This window comes from Narcine bancroftii, chromosome 2 (genome assembly GCF_036971445.1).
Source record: "Narcine bancroftii isolate sNarBan1 chromosome 2, sNarBan1.hap1, whole genome shotgun sequence".
In the NCBI taxonomy this organism is placed as follows: Eukaryota; Metazoa; Chordata; class Chondrichthyes; order Torpediniformes; family Narcinidae; genus Narcine; species Narcine bancroftii.
The window spans coordinates 330,812,919-330,833,423 of NC_091470.1; the positions used below are offsets into that span (position 1 = coordinate 330,812,919).

General features: G+C 42.0%; 1 protein-coding gene across 3 annotated transcripts in view; it reads right to left on the bottom strand.

Annotated features, from left to right (window-relative positions):
• smarcc1a (SWI/SNF related BAF chromatin remodeling complex subunit C1a) overlaps nucleotides 1-20,505 on the bottom strand; it is a 157,543-nt gene that overhangs the window by 45,153 nt on the left and 91,885 nt on the right. The window contains exons 21-24 of one of the 3 annotated variants that reach the window (XM_069922057.1): nucleotides 13,829-13,990; nucleotides 8,993-9,048; nucleotides 5,275-5,401; nucleotides 1,734-1,894 (exon numbers count right to left, since the gene is read on the bottom strand). In XM_069922057.1, the coding sequence (XP_069778158.1) occupies nucleotides 1,734-1,894; nucleotides 5,275-5,401; nucleotides 8,993-9,048; nucleotides 13,829-13,990 (506 nt within the window). Of the gene's footprint in view, nucleotides 1-1,733; nucleotides 1,895-5,274; nucleotides 5,402-8,992; nucleotides 9,055-13,828; nucleotides 13,991-20,505 lie in introns of all 3 variants that reach the window. The other 2 variants (XM_069922056.1, XM_069922055.1) reach the window with 2 other exon arrangements.

Sequence of the window (20,505 nt, forward strand, 5' to 3'; positions counted from 1 at the left end):
GCGCCGTTGACGGGGTTACACTGATTTGTGCGCTTGTGTCAACAAGAAATCTGTGGTCCGCGACATTGTCACTAACGTGGAGGAGACTGTCTGGGTGGCCAGCAACCAAAGCCATCAGTGGTGGGCTGCCGGCATCTATGGAAATGCATAGGGCTGCCGGCACTTACAGGCTTATGTCCCCCACCTTTGGTGGTAAAACACTATTTGCTGTCTGCTCCCTTGGTCTTTTTGCAGGGGCACTGTTGGTCTTGGGGTGGGTGGGGTTTGGTTTGCAGATCTACTTTTGATCGGTCAGCTGACTAACGGTGGACTCATTTTCTCGTTTGATCCTCCCAAAAGAATGTCCGCTTTGGCAGCGACCTTTCTGGGGTCGCTGAAGTCCACGCCTGCCAGCACCAACTAAATGTCTTCAAACAGCTGTTATAAAAATGCCTGCTCAAACATGAGGTATTGTTTGTAACCTTCTGCAAACGTAAGCATTTCATCCATGAGACAGATGGTGTTCTGTCCCCCAGGTTGTCCAGGTACATGAGCCTGGCTGCCCTCTCGCATCTGGAGAGCCTGTACCTGGTGATGAGCAACGATTTCAGCATGTTGTATTTATCTTCCTCCAGTGGGTTCTGTATGAGGTCATCTACTCTGACAGCAGTTTCCTGGTCCAAAGAGCAGATGAAATGGTAATATTTGGTGGAGTGGGGGTGATTTACTTTATTTGGAACTGTGCCTCTGCTTGTCCGAACCATGTGTGAGGGTAGAGTATCCAGAAAGTAGGTAGTTTTCGCGCTACGGCTCTCATAATGCAGCATCCATGCCAAGGAGTCCAAAAGCGTTTTGACCCATCAGGGTCACCAATGTAGTGTGCAAGTTAACTGAACGAACAAGACCAACAGTCAATGGGCTCGTCAGAACTTGAGCTTTATTGAGTCTAGCATGCTGCCGTTTTAAGGCCTTCAAAGTTCCTGATTCCCCACTCGCCAGAAACCGCATAATCGTGGCTCAAACCTACTGCCTGCGTGCACACAGGCCCAGAGTCTCTGTCAGAAAAGACGAACCGCGCAGCACCATCTTTGATGCAGCTGTTCCACTGATACGCGTGTAATACACAGAGCCAGTTCGCCTGACCAACTGTGATTGATGTCGCTGTAAGACTGTTGCATTAACCCCAAAGGCTAAGCTAATCGTGCTGGAATTTCTCTTCCATTGACCTATTTCCATTGGATCATCTAATTGAGGCTAGATATCAAACTTTGTTGCAGTGATGAAGTACCTTGCGATCTTTTACAACATTGAACATTTTTTATATAACAAATGGAAAGTGCACATCCATATATCAACTGAGAATACAATTGTGCACAGATAATTTAAATTGTCAGCCTGATGTGTCCACTCCACTCTTGGTCATAATATTTTCAGTTAAAACTGTTTTTTTTTAAAAAATACACTGGAGCTCAATCTAGATCATGACTTTTAAGTAGCAAAACTTTTTTCTTTTTTTTTAAAAAAAAGTGAGAGTTTGAGACAGAAGAGGAAGAGAGCCCTCCTAATATCTTGTATGAAGTTCACTTTCTAAATTTATCTTATTGGTCTTTGTGGGATCTCGTTGGATGTTCAGTGGCTGCTATATTTTCCGATTTTACACAAACATCAACATCAGCTTTCAAGCCTCCAGAACATTTGCTATTTTAATTCAAATCTTTTCCTTGAGTCACCAATCACTCAACATTTCAAGTTACCTTTGCCTTAGTAGCAGCTGAAGCCAGGGCTGCTGCAGCAGCCGTGACAATGTTGCCTTCACCAATGTGATGTTCTGGCTTCTTCTTCCCAATGTCCAATTCTTTATCTTTGCCACTAATGTCAATATTTTCCTTGTTTTCTTCTTTATCTTCGGGTCCAACTGGCAGATCAAAAAAGTTTAGAAAATGTGAGAAAATCTAACAATTGCTAAATAAAGAAGTAATTTTGGCTTGTGGCATACCCTTAAAATTAGTGTGCACAAGTTCAAAGTTTTGAGAGTTCCTTCACAAACAAGCATTTATTATTCATTGTCTGGCAGATGGCAAGCACTTGTACTTATAAAGTAACAATACGATGCTCCATGAAGATTGTTCTCCATAAGCCAAAAAAACAATTGCAATCCACATTATTGTGTACTGATCTGCCTTCACCCAATGCCCTTTTACACTTTAGGTACAATAAGCATCATGCACTGGAGAAGACTTTAGATCAGACGCCACATAGAAACCTTATCCATAAGGATGCATAGAGTTGGGGACAAAGCGTCAGCATGGATAAAGGGTTGAATAACCAGGGCAGAGAGTTATCATATTTCTCTGGTTGGCTAAGCGTACTGCAGGGTGTTGGCCTACACAGTTTCATATACATTAATAATATGGAAAAGGCAGCCAAGAATGGAATATTAAATTTGTTAATGATATTAAACTGATTGCAAAAGCAAATAGGACAGAGGATGTGAGAGTGCAGAGCGACATAGATAAAGTGTGTGGGCAAGGGTCTGGCACATGGAGCACAGGTCATAACTCTCTTATCTGGCACTCTGTGGTCCGGCAGCTCCCATGGTCTGGCACTTTTGATTCTGCCGCCATTAGTACAAACTGCTAACAGACAGTAAGGACTCGAACTCCAGTCTCAATTGCTGGCTCTGTAAAGGTTGAATCTGCCACCGTTAGTACAAACTCCTGATGGGAGACGGGATTCGAACCCCAGTTTTGAATGCTGGCACTGTGAAGGCAATTTGCCAACTGCTATGCTAACCATGCCACTCCACAGTATTATTTCCTGTTTTAAGCTTTGTTCTACCTTTGATATGTTTGCATAGGGGTTCCCGTCGGGGGAAATTTCTGCTTTCCAGCATTTTCTGTGGTCTGGCAATGGCCAGGTCCTGATGTCACCGGATGAAAGAGGTACAATCTGTATAATATTGGTAAAAGCAAGGTCATCCAATTTGAAAGAAAAACAGAAGATCAGATTGTTATGGTGCAGGAGTACCTGGGAGTGTTTATGCATGAATTGCAAAAGGCTGGTTTGAAGGTGCAACAGGTAATCAAGTATAGGATGGTTCACAGTGTGAATCCAGTTCAAATCTGCCTGTGTTTCTTCCAGTTCTCTGGACTCTCCCACATTCCAAAGACACAATGAGTAGGTTAATTTTCACATGGATGTATTTGGGTGATACAGCCTGTGGGCTGGTAGGGCCCATTACTGTACTGCATCTCTAAAAATAAAGAAATGTTGGCCTTCATTGCCAGAGGGATTGAATTTAAGAGCAGGTTACTGGTGAGGCTACTTGAGAAAATGTGTACTGGCTTTGGAGGTAGAGCAGAGGAGGTTCTCTAGGTTAACACAAGAGATGTGGTGAGCCAATCAGGAGAGATTGAATCACTTGGATGATACTCGCTGAAATTCAAAAGAACAAGAGGGAACATTGTGGAAGCATAAAATTATGAAAGGGATAGATTAGAGGCATGAAAATGGTTTCCAATAGTAGGTGAAACAAGTACTGGGGGACACAGCCTCAAGAATCAGACCAGTAGGTTAATGACAGGGATGAGGAGGTACTACTTTTCCCAGAGACTAGTGAATTTGTAGAATTATTTGCACAAGGAAGCAGGAAAGGCAATAAACAGAATCAGGCCAAGAATATAAAAACATTTAATGCTGAGGCTTTAAAATATGTTGGTCTGACCATATTTGGAGTATTATGAGCAGTCTTATGCCCCATATCTCAGGAAGGATGAGCTGCCATTGGAGATTATCCAGAGGAGGTTCAAGAGAATCATCCAAGGGATGAGAGGGTTCATGAATGAGGAGCATTTTCATCTCTCGGCATATAATCTCTGGAGTTTAGAAGGTTGAGGAGTATCTCATTGAAACACACCCAACATCACTGGGGTCACAGTATAGAAGTTATATTGCAGCTGTATAAAACTTTGGCTAGACTAAATTTGGAGTATTGTGTACAGTTCAGATCTTTATGTTACAGGAATGATGAAGAGGTGTTGATTAGGATGTGCAATAAATTCACTAAAATGCTGCCGAGATTAGAGAGTATTGGCTATCAAGAAAGGTTGGATAAACGGATTATTTTCTTTGGACCATTGGGGGCTGAGGGGAGATGTGGAAGTTTATAAATTTATGAGAGGCAATAGATACAATTGACAATCAGTCTTAACCAAGGAGGAAATGTCAGATACCACATGATATAGCTTTATGGTGAAATGGGGGAGAAATTTAGATGTGAGCTGCAGTTATTTTAAAGAAGTGCATGTGCCTGGAACACACTGACAGGATGGTGGAAACATGCAACTTTTAAGAAGCACTCAGGCACATGTGCATTGATGGAATGGATGCATATTGATCATCTGCAGATAAATCAGACACATTTAATATAGCAGAAAATGCAGCCATGAACCCACCACAATCAATTTTCTATTCCCATAATTACTGAATCACTGACAAAGGGCGGCTAAGAAGTGACATAATAGGAGAGGTTTTGATTGCAGACTCGAAAAGATTTTCCCTTATGGGGAAAGAGTATTATCAGAGACATCAATATTAGGTAGTCACCTGGAAATTCAATGGGAAATCGAGAAGACACAAAGATGGGTCAGCATGTGAATTTGCCAACCGAGGGAATAATTGAAGCAAATTGTTTGAATGCAATATCTGGAAAGCAGAAAAGGAGCAAAGTGCTATCCTGAAGAAGAAAATGCAAGGCTTCAGTGGAGCATGAACACATGCATGAACTGGTGGGCTGGGAAGAACCAGATTCTGGTACAATATTCAACTTTGCTCCAATCATGATTTCCAAATTAAGATTGGGCACTTCAGGTTGATTTGAAAAACTAAAACAAGAATAGTGCTTTACTGCAAACGAAACTGAAACCAGAGAACAGAAATATCGCATTTTCTATCATTTTTATTCAGGATATCAGACCTGCTACACCTTGAGATGACTTCAATACCTCATGATTGAACTTCTCCATGACTTCCTGCCAGCCTCCCAGCTCAACTTAATGCATTATTGCATGGAGTCGTTCATTGTGGGCATGCATTCTTGGGTCTGTACATATAGACACATCAGGCTACTGTTCAATCTGTGAACGTAATCTAACTGTAAACTTTATCTCCAAATCCTACTAATGTTATTTCCTGCACTTTGAGCAAAATCCTTTCATCCATACATAACTTGTTATTTTCAATTTGGCCTCCAGTTCACTGTCCTTTTAAAAATACCTCACTCTACATTCAACGAACCTGGTTTAATGTCAGTGTTTGCCATTTCCCCTTCCATGGGGTTCTCCAATGAAAGCTCTTTAGGAGATGGAACTTCAATCTTTTCTGTATTCTCAGAAACTGTTTCAGTCTCCTCTTTGTTTTCCACCTGTTAAAAGGTAATTGTATCTGTTGAAAAAAGTTCCCTTTCAGCACAAGAGAATAGTCATTGGTGCAAACCACTGGAAGAAGATGTAGAACAAAGTGCACAGTCAAGTTTTGGAAAGGAAATAGGAAAAGGTTGCTTTTGCACAGAGCTGAGCGATTGAGTAATATCTTCAAATTAGCAGCAACAAAATTTCAGAAGTTATACAAAAGAATGGATTGTACTGAACTGGGTATATAGAATAAAGGTGCTGCAGAATTTTTAAAAAAATTTAATGAAGTTTGCAACTTTTATCTCCCTCCAGTTCACTCACTCAAATGCTCACTTAATTGGATGTTCTTAGCCAATTCATCTCGTCACTTCTTATGGTCTTGTTCACAAAGGTGGTAAAGTTTATCTTGTGCCAAAAGATCTGACATATTAAGTCAATTTCTCCTTCCACAAATGCTTCCCGATCTGCTGATAGATTCAAGCATTTTTTTTCTCTGTCTTGTAAGGGGAAATAAATATTCTGGGACAAGTCTTTCCTGCACAGTTTTGTATCTTGACATCCTTTCTCCAGTTATGTGTCCAAAATTGATCAACATACTCTGTGATTCCAACAGTTGTCGCCATTCCCTGATATCCTTGTAACCCATTCCTCATCATGGACCTATCAACTCGCAGTTCTACTGCTTCCCACCTTTATGAGGATAACAAACCCATCAACAAGCATTGGTTGAAGGCAGGGAAAGTAACCATAGCACCAGTGGAAAACAATGTGGCCACATGAAGAACACATGAACCCACACAACAGGATTGAACCGAACACTGAAGTTGGGCCATAGCTGTACCTCTGTGCTTCTCTTGCAATGATGTATTATGTTTTTATGTCTTTATTCTTTGAATTCCAGGATCCCATATGGTTTTTTTTATATATAAACACTTTCTACAAAATGTTTACCAGGAAAGAACAAGACCATAAAAGGACAGGAAAATATATACTTTTGATCAGCACAGGGCTGAAGAGTGATACCTTAGTTTAAGATGACCCAGCAGAATTTTGGACAAGTTGAAATTAATGGAGTGTGTAACAATGTTAAAATTGTCAAGACTAAAAGCATAAATGATAGCTCCAAATATAAACAAGGTGAGGCAAAGGATAGACAGGTAATACGAGAGCTGGAAAATAGATTTCTTGTTAAAATCTTAACTTTAAAATAGGAGACAGAAAATTGAACAAGTTGTTTGAAACATCATCAGGCTATGACAGAGCATTCATTAACACTTGAATGTGCGGCAAGTGGAAGCCTTTTAAAAGTGAGATAACAATAATTCTGGGGCAGAATGTTCCTGTGAAGAAAGAAAGGCAAGACAGGGAACTTATCATGATAAAATATATTGCGGCTCTGATCAACAAAGAGGAGGCAGCATTACTCAGGTAAAGGAATTGGAATCAAGTCAATTATGAGAATATAGGCGAAAGAAAAACTAGGAAGCTTAAAAAAAAGGACACAAAAAATAGCTTTGACAGACAAGTTAGGGAGATTCCCAATAATTCAATGTTCATAAAAGCCAAAACAGTAATGAGGGCGAGAATAAGGCCCCTAAAAGTTGCTGTGATGGTGTTCACGTGGAACCACAAGACATGGATGAGCTTCGAAACAAATTAATTTTTGTCTGCTTACAATGAAGGAAGACATCAATGCTCGAGAACTTAGGTAAATAGATATGCCTTCTCGAGTCCATATCACAAAAAAGGTGGTACTGCAGGACTTAAGATAGCCAAGTCCCAAAGACCTGACCAAGCATATTCCCAGACTTTGTGGGAAAGAAGGGAAGAAATTATAGGGGTTCTTCCAGGAATATTTGCATAATTTGCCATGGGTAAAGTTCCAAAAGACTAGAGGGATAATAATGTAATTACATTTCAGAAAGGCTGCAAGCTTGGAACTTTAGGCTGGTGAACTTAAAGTCAGTCATGGGCAAATTACTGAAGGGAATTCTGTGAGACAGGATTTATATGCATTTGGAAAGACAAAGACCGATAAGGGAAGCCAGCATGATCCTGTATGTGGGATGTAATGTCTCATGAATTTGATTGAATTTAAAAAAAAATAGAACAAGACAGCAGACATCGTCTAAAATGACTTCAGCAAGGTCGTTGACAAGGTCTTGCATGGTAGATTAGTCCACGTTGTCAAATCACATGATCATTTCGTGTGAGCTGGCTGAATGGATAGAGAATTGGGTAGACGTTTGGAACTGGAGGATGGTGTTTCTCAGATTAGAGGCCTGCTGTATGGTGGTGTGTTGAATCCATTTTGTCATTTATTAACTGATAAAAATATTACTAGAATGGTCAGCAAGTTTATGGATGATATGAAAATTGGGGTGGTTGACAGGAAAGAAGGCTATTGGAGATTACAACAGAATCTAGATGAACCAGTAAAGGGGGCCAAGGAATGACAGATGGAATTTAAGTTGAACAAGAAATGTTGCCCAGGGCAGCACTTACACAGTGAATGGTAGGGCCCTGAAGTGTGTTGAAGGAAAGAGATTTCAGCTTTCAAAATTCACATTATCAAGTACAGGAAATGGCATGTTATGATGAATTTGTGCAAGGCGATGGTGAAGCCAAATTTGGAGTATTGTGCACAGTTTAGCCCATCTACCAACAGGAAGAATATCAGTAAGATTGCAAGAATGCAAAGAGACTTTACAAGGATGTTGCTAGAGCTTAGTGACAGAGAAAGGATAAACAGGTGAGGACTTTACTTCACGGAGGGTCAATGAATGAAGGAGGATTTGATGTTTAAAATTATGACGTGCTTTCAAGAGGGTAAATGCAAGGAAACTTTTTTCACTGAGATAGGGTGAAACAGAAATGAGAGGACATGGGTTAAGGGTGAAATGCTTAAAGGAAAGCTGCCAGCAGAAGTAGTGGATGCAGGATTACATTTAAAAGTAATTTGGATAGATACATGGATAGAAGGGGAATGGCGGGCTATAGCCGGGGTGCAGGTCAATGGGATGAGGCACGTTAATAGTTCAACATGAACAACATGGGCCAAAGGGCCCGTTTCTGTGCTGCAGTGATCCACGGTTCTACGGGAGAAAGGTCGTTACAACTGTCCTAGATATTGGTGTAATGACACTTGAAGGAGCACGTGGAGTTCTGGTCACCCAGCTTTCGAAAAAGGTGCAGAAAAGGTTAACTGAGCTAATACACTTGAATTGTAAAGAACAACTGTGACTTTTCTCCCTGGAGTGTAGGAAACTGAGTGGGGACAATGGAGTAATTGATGAGGTTAAAAATTCACTTTTTCCCAGGACAGGGGAGACTTGTGGCAGAAGGGAAAAGATACAAAGGGACTGGAGGGGCACATTTTCCCCCTATACAGAGGCCATAAGATGTTTGGAACAAGCTGCCAGAGAAAGCTGTAGAGACAGGAACAATTGCCATGTTCAGAAAATATTTAAACAGGTACATGCATTGGAAAGGTTTGAGGGATAGGAGGTGAACAAAGGTAATTGGGACAAGCTTGGGTCATTGAACGAGGTTAAGTATGAAGAACTGCTCAGCACTTTGGCTCTCTTACAGTATGCACTCACTTTCTCAGAATCTTGACCTTCTGATTCTCGAGTTTCCATCTTTTCCTCTTCAACATCTGCTTCTCAAATACACATAATAAAATAATCAATTTCTTTCCAAAAAAAATCACAATATTTCCAAATAACTAAGATTTCAAATGTAGTTATTATGCTAGCAGTATAGATCAAGGTTCATCATTAGTGCCTTTATTATCTGCAAAGCTTAACATCAGGATAAAGCAAGAAATAGCTATCTTGGTTTTATTTCTAAGATATCAAATGAATGTTGCTTGGTTCCATTTCAATTTACAAATCTAAATTCGTAACTAGTTATCCACATTGCTGATGCAGAGATTCTTTGTGCTCTAATTTAGAATTTACTGATCAGTGTAGCAGCAATAATTTTAACTTTGTTGAATCATTGTTTATCATCAGTCCCAACAAAATTGGCAAAACATTGCAATGAAAACTGAGCATAGCTGCAAGATCGAAAAAATGGGCACACTGAGCTGCCATGAAGTAAACTTCATCAAGTTTTCTTGCATTAAATGCAAAGACAATAAATTAGTTACCCAAATAGTCTGCTTCAGGTGAACAGTAATCCATGCCCAGATATAAAGTACGACTTTACATGGAAGCACTAGTGAACCCAAAGCATGATAGTGGGCAGAGGTTAAGATCTGATTTTAAAAGGTTCCTCACTTAAAGTTTTGACCTGGTTCACATCAATATCAGTGGAGGCCAGGCATTCTTCACAGATACTATTTGTTGAAATGAGATACTGAAGGAAAATGACACTGCACAACTGTTCCTGGATTCTTCAGATGCTTGTCGTTCAAATTGTGGTATTTGAGAAACAAGTTTCCACCTCAACATCTTGTCAATCCCCCTCAAAAAAAAATCTGACTTGGGCTATGAAGATCAGTGAAATAATATCTATGGTATTTTGGTAGAGAAATAACAGATGTTGAATAACCTTATACCATGCACAAATTTTTATATGATCTGTCTCTTCAGTTTGCAAAATGGTACCCCATCATGTTATCACCCAATATTATCAGCAAAAATAGTCACCCCACCTTCAGAATTTCTTTCCCCCCATATCTTGCTGCTCATCACCCAAACTTTCTCCATTTGACCATTCTCAACTCTTTTGAAAGTCTGTGAGCATTTGTTTCAGGATACATCCTCACTCCAAAAAGATTCGCCAAGAACAATTTTTTCCATCAAGCATCTTTCAACCTCCCTGGAGATGCCATGTTTTTGGAAATGTTTGAAGGCAATAAGGCTAGTTTATTTTGTGCCAATACTCTACTGAATAAGCCAAACTGATTAATTAGACATCATACTGTTGTTGTTTCTGTAATCATACAAATTCACAAGATCACAATATAAAGGTACAGAAGCAGACCACTAGGCCAACTAAGTCTGTTCCATCACTCTTCACTAAGCTGAACTATGGGCCTTTTCCCCATATCCCTTGATACCCTTACAAATTAAGATACTTATCAATTTCCTGTTTTAATTCTCCTATTGATCTGGCCTCCACCACTGTATGCGGCAGTGAGTTCCACTGATCCACGACCCTCTGACTATAGAAGTTCTTCCTCATCTCTGTTTTAACTAGATAACTTCTAATTTTAAGACTGTGACCCCCCCCCCCACCCTTGTCCTTGATTCACCCAACAAGGGAAACATCTTATCAACATCCACTCTGTCAAAACCTTTCAAAATTCAAAATGTCTTCATGAGATAGATCCCCTCTCATTCTTCTATAATCAAATGAACACAATCCAAGAGCTGCCAAATGTTCCTCATATGTTATCCCTTGCATTCCAGGAATCATCCTAGTAAATCTCCTCTGTACCCTCTCCAACATCACATCCTTTCAAAGATAGGGAGCCCAAAACTGCACACAGTACTCCAAATGAGGTCTCACCAGTGCTCCATAGTCTCATCAACACCTCTTTACTCTAATACGCTATTCCTCTTGAAATTAATGCCAACATAGCATTCGCTTTCTTCACTACCAATCCCTCCTAGGCATTAACTTTTAGGTTGCCCTGAACGAGGACACCAAGGTTCCTTTGCATTTCTGAGGATTGAATTTTCTCCGCATCCAAATAGTACTCTGCCCGTTTATTTCCACTGCCAAAATGTAGAACCAAACACTTCTCAACACTGTATCTCATCTACCATATTTTTGACCAGTCTCCTAATCTGCCCAAATCCTTTTGCAACTTTATGGTTTCTTCAACACTTCCTGCACCACCACCTATCTTGGTGTCATCTGCAAATTTGGCCACAAAACCATTCATTTCATAATCCAAATCATTAATATAAACTGTAAACAGCAGTGGCCTCAAGACTGACCTCTGTGGAACACCACTTGCAGCCATCCTGAATGGGATCCCTTAATTTCAAAGCTTTGCTTCCTCCCTAATAGCCAATTTTCTATCCAGTCTAATATCGTTCTTATAATTCTACAGGCCCTCATCTTATTAAAAGCCTTATCGAAAGCCTTTTGAAAATCCAAATATACAACTTCCACACTCTCCCCTTTGTCTATCCTACTTGAGATTTCTTCAAAAAAATCTAATAAGTTGGTCAGGCAGGATCTACCCTTTAAAAATAACTATGCTGACTTGGTCCAATCCTGACATGCATCTCCAGGTATTTCATAACCTCATCCTTGAGGATCAACTCTACTATCTTCTCAACCACTGACGTCAGACTTATCCTTTCTTCTGTCTCCCACTTTTCTAAAAAAATGGAACCATATTTGCAACTTTACAATCTGGAAGATCATCGCCAATGTGTCCACAATCTCCAAAGCCACCTCTTTCAGAACCTGCTGGTGGACCTCATCTGGTCTGGGAGATTATCAATCTTTAATCCATTTAGTTTGTCTAACTCAACTTCAATTGTGAAGATGCTTTATTAAAAAAATAGTAAATCTCTTTGAAATAGATAGCATAGATATCATACCTCAGTGATAACAGTTTAATGCAGTGCTCCAACAAAAAATAGCAAAACTATTAAATTATGTTAAATCAAGTCTTAAATGTATTCACTACGAATCCATTAACAGTATCTTTGACATCACAACACATATGATACATGAACTGAGAATCCAATTTTTTTTGCACAGTTCTTGAATGAAACTTAAACACACAATCTTCAAATTCTAAGACATGTGTTCTCCAAGTCATGAGTAACTGAATAAAAGCAGATGTTTCAATAGCTCAAGTCATGTTGTGTTTATTTGACATTCATACCATAAACCTTGCAGTGTACAGTGAAAACGAGGTAGCGTTTCTCTGGACTGGGGAGTTGGTTATTTACATAGATAAATGACCTTATAAACAATTTTTATAAATAATGTATCATAAATAACATCTCTCATTAAATATCATGTTATATATATTATCCCTGTGTCCCTAAAGTTCAGAAGCCTCACAGCATGGAGAAAAGCTGTCTTGTAATCTGGTCATGAGGGCCCAAACACATCAGTACCTCTTCCCGGATGGCAGGAGGGAAAAAAGATTGTGGGAGACCGTTATAAATGACCATCATGGCAAGGAGATAGACCCTAATAATCCCCTCAGCATTCTCTGCTCCAGGAAATTGCATTCTGAGATGGAAGTTCCTAAACCAGGCAGTGGCGCAGTTACATTGCATGCTCTCAATGCATCCCCTGTAGAATGTAGAGAGAATGGAGGGTGGAAGCGGAGCTTTCCTCAACTACTGCAGGAAGTAAAGGCGTTGTTGGGCCTCTTGGCAATTGATCAGGTGTTGGGGTGACCAGGAGAGAGCCTCTACCAGGTGTACGCTAAGGAATTTGGTGCTCTTTGACTACCTCGACAGTTTCAGTGGGATGGTGTTGGACATGCGGTTTCTGATCCAGACTGACGGAGGTCTTCCAGACAGGAAGTCAAGGATCCAGTTACAGAGAAAGGTGTTTAGGCCTAACAGGTTCAACTTCTTAATCAGGTGGTGCAGAATGATTGTGTTAAGCTGAAGTCTATGAACAGCATTCAAACATACGTCTTTATTTTGCAGGTGGGTGAGGGTTAGGTGGAGCGTGGTGGCAATGGCGTTGTCTGTAGATCAGTTGGGACAGTACGCAAACTGCAGGGTGTCCAGTGAGGGGAATAGCTGAACCTTGATGTGCTCATGGCTAGCCTTTCGAAGCACTTTATGATGGTGGACCTGAGTGCAACAAGACAGTAGTCACTGAGACAGCACACCAAGGGCTTCTTCAGCACAGGGATGATAGTGACCACCTTGAAGCACGTTGGTACGACGGCGCTGTTCAGGAAGTTGTGAAGATGTCAACTGATCACATGAAATTTGGCCATTATGAATAATAATCCTTAAAGGATTATGAAAAGTTTTATTAATAAACTTTCAACAATGCCTCAAATCTGATTGTCCATTTGAATATAAAATGGGCTCCAAGAGCAACTGAAGAGATCTTCAAGGCAAAAGCAGTGGTTAATGGGACATGAAAAGAAATTTAAAATGTGAATCAGGAGATGAACTTATTATTGACTTGGGTCCCTGTAAAAAAAAGAGAAGTGCCTTCTGTGACAAAAAATGATCCTGACAAAAGTCACCATGATGCAGGCTTATATCGGAGGGTGTATGTGAACATTGGTGTACATGTTGGTTTTTCTGTTAAAAAATGAAAATAGGAGCACAATGTACATCTGCATAATGTGTATGAAACTGTTTTTTATGTTGAATAAATATATTTTGAAATTAAAAGTCACCATGATGAGCATACTAAAAATTAACTTGCATCAATAATGCAAGCTGAATATGTAAGAGAAGGGTGCAACTATTTAAACTTACCAATTTTCTCTGGCTCTTCTGGAGCAGTGCCTGCAATGCCACTGTTTTCTAAACCATAGGAAGGATCCACTTTCCCAGAAGTCCGGGCCATCTCTTGAACTTTCTTCACATGTGCCTCCACCAGTTCAACTGGTACTTCTTCCCTGACATGGGAAAATTCCTCTGCAAAAAGAAGTACAGATACTTGCATATTTTTTTTCATCCATCAGCATTTAAAACAGCTTCCAACCACCATTTTCATTTTCTTCAAGTACTTACAAAATCAATCCACAATCTCTTTTCCAGCAGAAACATGCAAAATCAGCTCAAATACTAATGTAGATTACTATTTCTGCTGATGGCAGCGAGCATGTGTTACAGATTAGAAAATTTCCAACCAAATGTAGTTGTATTCTGTTTATCAGCTTCTCGTTTCCTCTTCTGCATTTTTATACAGATGCTTGGATACAGACTTGATGCAACATACAATTTAGCTTTTATGAATTTTTAACTGCCATCAAGATGGAGAAATATTAAGATTTATTTATTTTTTTTTCTTCAAGGATGACCTGTCAGAATCATCCATTGAATCCCATACAAGAAAGATGAATTGCCAATATCCAAGCATGATCAATGACCACTCACAGACACGAAGTAAGGGCTAAAGGCTTTATTGATCTAAAGATCCAAAAATGCCTCAGCATGCTGCTGGCTCAAGTCCAAGGACAGGTATGAGGGAGGAGACTAGGGCTCTCAGCCTTTATTAGGGGTCTTAAGGGGAAGGGCTATCAGTTCAGCAGGTGAGCCAGCCTGCCCAGTTCAGTAGGGAACGTGCCCACAATATCACGTTCCACCACAGTTTTGGCAAAAACCCTAAGAATATTCTATCCAAATTTCATGCTCAGGAGCACAAGGATGGAGATAGCAACAAAAAAATACATCAATTCCTGGGGCTAACAGATTATTACTGGAAGTGAAGGGGAACTTAAATTTGGCAAGTGTTGTCACTACTCAATTTTGCTGTTAATCTGTACTTCTTGGAGTTCAGTAGAATGAGGGTGGACCTCATTGAAGCATTTTGAATGTTGAAAGGCCCGGACAGATGAGATGAGGCAAAGTTGTTTCCTTTGGTTGGAGATTCAGAGAAATTGCTTTAGCCGGAGAGTGGTGAACATTTGGAATATGTTACCACAGGCAGCTGTGGAGGCCAAGTACATTTAAGGCAGAGACTCAGACTTCAGGGTAACAAAGGTGATGGGGGAAAAGGCAAGGGAGTGGGGCAGAGTGAGAGAGTGGATCATCTCATGACAGAAAACACCTGATGGGCCAAATAATTTACTTCTGCTCTTGTACCTTATGGTTCCATGGCTAACTTCCAAACAGATCACACTGGTATGCCACATGGTTAATATAATCCACACTCAAACACAATTCCATTCAAGTCATTTTATCCAACAGAGATTACAACCATTAATTGAATATACATTGAAACCTGACAAGATAAAGAGAAAAAAAAAACCAGAATAAAAAGTAGAAATTTAAAATTAGAACCATGTTTTGAAAATAGATTTTAAAAATGTTTGAGCTGGCTTATCAATCACAGTAAGAGAAAGGCAATCTGCAGCACTCCCATTGAGATCACCATTACAACTATATGTCAGTCAAATTTCAGCATTTCCTTCCTTGCCTGCTGATGTACAACTCAAAAAATGAATTAACCCAAAAGTGTTGTACTTGTGTTGCATTGGTAGACCTCAAGAAACAATAAACATCTTGTAGCAGGCCGAATGACCGCCCGGTTAGACAGGCCAAATCGCCACCCCAGTCATCTGACACAAGATGGCGTGGGCCTCCTTCTGAAAAGCCCACAGTTGGTTACACGTTGCCCAGGGACTGCACCGCTTCAGTGTTGCGTGCCGCTAGATGGAGAGTGGCGCTGCGACGTGCTGACATCACTTCTTTAGGCCAGCGTGCCCCTCACAGGAAGTGGGCAATCTCCTCAAGCAGCACGAGTAATTCAAAATAAGGTTCAGTTATTGGTTCACCTTGTGCTGTGTGGATGTCTTTGGAACCCACCTCAAACATGACAAAATGCAGGATGCTACCACTGCTACAGCCACAACAGCTGCAGCCAACACTGTGGGGGTGCATTTCCCACCTTTCTGGACAAATCAGCCCAGGAATTGGTCATAATTGGTCGAGGCACATTTCCAGATCAGAGGCATAATCTTGGAGGTTACCAAGTTCTGGCACATCATCAGTGCCCTGGATGTCGCTACCGCAGCAAAATTAAGCTCCTTCGTGGAAAATCCTCCAATGGAGTGCAAGTACAAACAATTGTGGCGTTTCCTTCTCAATTCCCTGAACTCAGCCGGCACGAGCATTCTGAATATGCAAGGCCTGGCCGATAGGAACCCCTGAGCTCATGAACATAAATGTTGGCCTAAGCAGGCAAAAACACAAACTGTTTCTTGTTCGAGGCCCTGTTCCTCTCCAAGCTACCGGTGCACGTTTCTTCAGCAATATCCGACATGGATTTCAGCACACCACACCTGGTAGCCAAGGAAGCAGACAGACTTTTCTGCAACCCGCAACAGAGCTTGATACATGTGTAAATGATCTATGCCGTTGGCACCGCCAGTTCAGCCCCCCCCCCACCCCCACCCACAACCAGGCCCTCCAGCAGTAGCCAAGGCCCAACCACAAAGAGATTACTGTTTCTACCACCGTAGATGGGGCTGTAACACCCAGTGGTGTGCCCCTCCATGCTCATACCCCAACGCCAAATCAAGTACAACAGTGGGAAACGGACAGACCAGCCACCAATAGAGGCCTCAGTGGTTGGCACATAAAGGCATACTCTATCTCAGGGACCAGTGAACAAAGAGAGATTTCCTAGTCAACATGGGAGTAGAGATAAGCTTCATTCCACTGACTTATTTCAAACTCCAACACAATTCCAAGGGCCTTCGCCTACAGGCAGCCAATGGTTCCTCCATTCTCAGTTTCGGCACCCACCTGGCCACAATCCACGCCGCGGACATGGTTTGCCACTGGAATTGTACGATTGCGTCTGTGGGAAAAGCCCTATTCGGAGCAGATTTCCTCCGGGCACATGAGCTCCTGGTGGACAAGAACAGTTGCCATTTGAACAACACTACTGTGTTCCAGCCATACCTCCTTACTCTACAGGAACATTCCTTTCTGTTGTAAGAAATCCACGCTCTGGACTGTAATGAATATGCCTGCTAGCTGACCAAGAACCCGTCACTGTTGGTGCCCAACCTCCACGATGCTAAACCAGCACATGGCGTGGAGCACCACAGAGATCACAGGGTTTCAGGTATATGCATGGGCCTCGGCATCTCCTGCAGGACAAACTCCTCCAAGACCAAGTTCACCGCCATGAAGGTCTTGGGTATCGTCCGCTGTTCAAACAGCCCCTGGGCACATGGTCCAGAAGAACTGCGGTAGTTGGCACCCGTGCAGCGACTACAGATGACTCAACAATGCCACCATCCCTGAAAGATACCCTATCCCATATGTCCAGGATTTTGCCACAAGGTTCTAGGGCTGCCGGATTTTTTTTCCAAAGAGAACCTCAAAGGGTACCATTGGATTCTGGTGCATCCCAATGATGTCCCAAAAATGGCCATGATTACACCTTTCAGCCTTTTCAAGTTCCTTCTGATGCCTTTTGGACTAAAGAACACAGCCCAGATGTTTCATGGACGCGGTTGGCAGGGGCCTTGATTCCATCTTTGTTTACCTGGATGACATTCTCGTTGCCAGCCCTGATGCCAGCACTTCATTTGCCTTTTTGACAGGTTGTTGGAGTTCGGACCCATGGTGAACCTGGCTAAGTGCCAGTTCGGCTTGGAAACTATTGATTTCCTGGGATACCGCATCATTTGAGAGGGAGCCACACTGCTGCCAGATTAGGTGGAAGACATCCAACGTCTTACCAGGCCGAGCACAATCAAGGGCCTATAAAAATTCCTAGGGATAGTGAACTTCTATCATCGTTTCCACGTGGGAGCAGCTACCCTCATGCAACCCCAATTCAACTTCATCAAGCTCAACAAGGTCCTCCAGTGGACACGTGAAACCATTGAACCATTCCAGGCAACCAAAGTGGCCCATCCAGACTCTTCCCTTTCTCCCCCTCCCACCCCCACCCAGCCCCGGACAGAGCAGTTGGTGCAGTGTTGGAGCAGTGGGGTGATGAACAGTGTCACCCCCTGGATTTCTTCAGAAAACATCTCTGAACACCAGAAATCAAATACAACACGTTTAACCATGAGCTGTTGGCCCTGTACCTGGCAATACAACAATTCCAGTACATGTTAGAAGAAAGGGTTTTTGTGACCTTCACAGATCACAAACCTCTCACCCACTCACTCAGCAAGGTCTCGGACCTGTGGCCGGCGAGGCAACAACAACATCCATCTTGCATTTCGGAGTAAACAATGGACATTTGCCACATCACAGGCAAGTCCAACGCGGTGGCCAACGCACTGTCCAGACCAGACATTGTCACCATCTCAAGAGGGCTCAATGTTGCTCAGCTAGCCAAAGACGATGCAGAAGATGCAGATACCCAGGCCGACCGGACCACCAACACCAGCCTGAAGGTTAGCAATTTCTTCACTGGGGTGCCAGTCTTTACTGTGCGACATGCTCACAGGTTTCCCCAGACCCATTCTACCCTCGACCTGGCAACGGCGGGTGTTCGACCGAATGCACAGTCTGTCACATCCTACCACAAGGTTTATGGTCCACCTGCTGTCTGACAAGTTTGTGTGGCCTGGCCTCCACCGCGATGTAACACTGTGGGCTAAGACTTGTTTGAATTGCCAATGCATCAAAGTGTACAGACACACCAAGGCCCCACTCCAGAGTTTCGACCCAGCACAGTGCATTTTGACAGTCAGCTCACTCCCTGTGAGCCAAAGTATACGGTATTTATTCACAGTAATCAACAATTTTATCCATTGGCTGGAAGCGATATCCCTGCCCACATGAGTCACAGAGACGTGCACCAGAGCTTTCTTGTCCACTTGGGTCACACAGCACCAAAAGACCTACCAGCGTGGTCAGCTGAAATGGTATACGGTTCTCCACTTAGCATCCCAGGGGACATTCACTTCAACCCTACCAGCCAACAACCCAGTGCTCCAGTGATTGAAGAACAAACAGATAAATAGAAACCTCTGTCACCTTCCCGGCACGGCTCTCCACCCTGCCATGTGCCAGCAAACCTGTAGTCCACTGAATTAGTTTTCTTTCAGAGAGGTTAGCAAGGGACATCCCTACAATTCCCCTACAAAGGCCCATTCAAGATATTGCAGAGCGACAGTGTTGTTTTCACCTTGGACATTGGCAGGCGGCAGGACAGATTTACCACTGACCACCTCAAGGCAGCACATCTGAACTCAGACCAGTCTATCCCAGATCCCCAGGTCAGACACAGAGGCTGTCTGCCCAAAGACAGTACAGTAATTTGCTTAAAGGGTGCCAACAATCTTGTGTCCAAGATGGCAGCGTTTGTGTTCAGCAGTGGATACAAGGGGTTGCCATACTCCAGGGGAGAAGACTGGTGCAAGGCACCAGAAAGGGGGAAAAATGCACCCCCTCCTGCCCCATTGAGAAGGAGAAGCAAAGGAGACCACCATAAAGAGTGGTGATCATTGCAGCATACCATCAAAGGACTCACACGGGGTGCAGGACACTGGCTGCTGAGACCAGGTACTGGAACCAAGAATCGAAAGAGTACTGAGGGCACCCGAAGGGCCTCAGGCGCTGAAGGCTTCCTGATTAAAACAGGAGGTTTGGATCTGAAGCGCAGGATACTAATGGTTTGAAGTGGAGTCTGTGTGGCTGTAGAGCAGTGGTTCTCAACCTTTTTCTTTCCACTCACATACCACTTTTAAGTAATCCCTATGCCATTGGTGCTCTGTGATTAGTAAGGGATTGCTTAAGGTGGTATTTGAGTGGGAAGGGAAGGTTAAGAATCACTGCTCTAGACCCATTTGTGACTGCTTTTGCTTGAGAAAATTTGTCATTGGCCCATTTCCTTTGGAGTTATGAAACCTTGCATATAATGAGTCAATTAGGTATGATTGAAACAGTGGTGTTCAAACCTTTTCTTTCCACCCACATATCACTTTAAGCAATCCCTTACTAACCACAGAGTATGTAATGGGAATATTTAAAGTGGTATGTGAGTAGAAAGAAAAAGGTTAAGAACCACTGCTCTAGAACTGAGGCAAATTCAACACCTCTGAAGGGATTCACAGTTGCTTCTTTTTCTCTTCCTGTAAGGGGTGCTGGGTAATAGAAATAGTAGCACTATCTACTTTACAGCAGGCAAAAGAACATTTTTTGTAATATTACATTTCTTTATTCTTACAAGACAGTATCAAAATCTTGAATTTTGAATATATTACATTTTAAAATATCTCACCACTGTTTGGGGAAACATACTGTGAATAAAAATGCTTTAGCATTTTTGTGACATTTGTTTGGTTTCAACTGTTTCCCTCAGTCTCACCACTCACCATCACCTTGATGAATCATTTTCAAACTATTTTTGTCTGTGGGCCCCCCCCCAAAGATTATGGCCCCCATTCCTGTGAAGCAGTGAAGTTTTAGTTTCTTCCATACTTCTCTCCTACCAACTACATAAAAAACAAAAA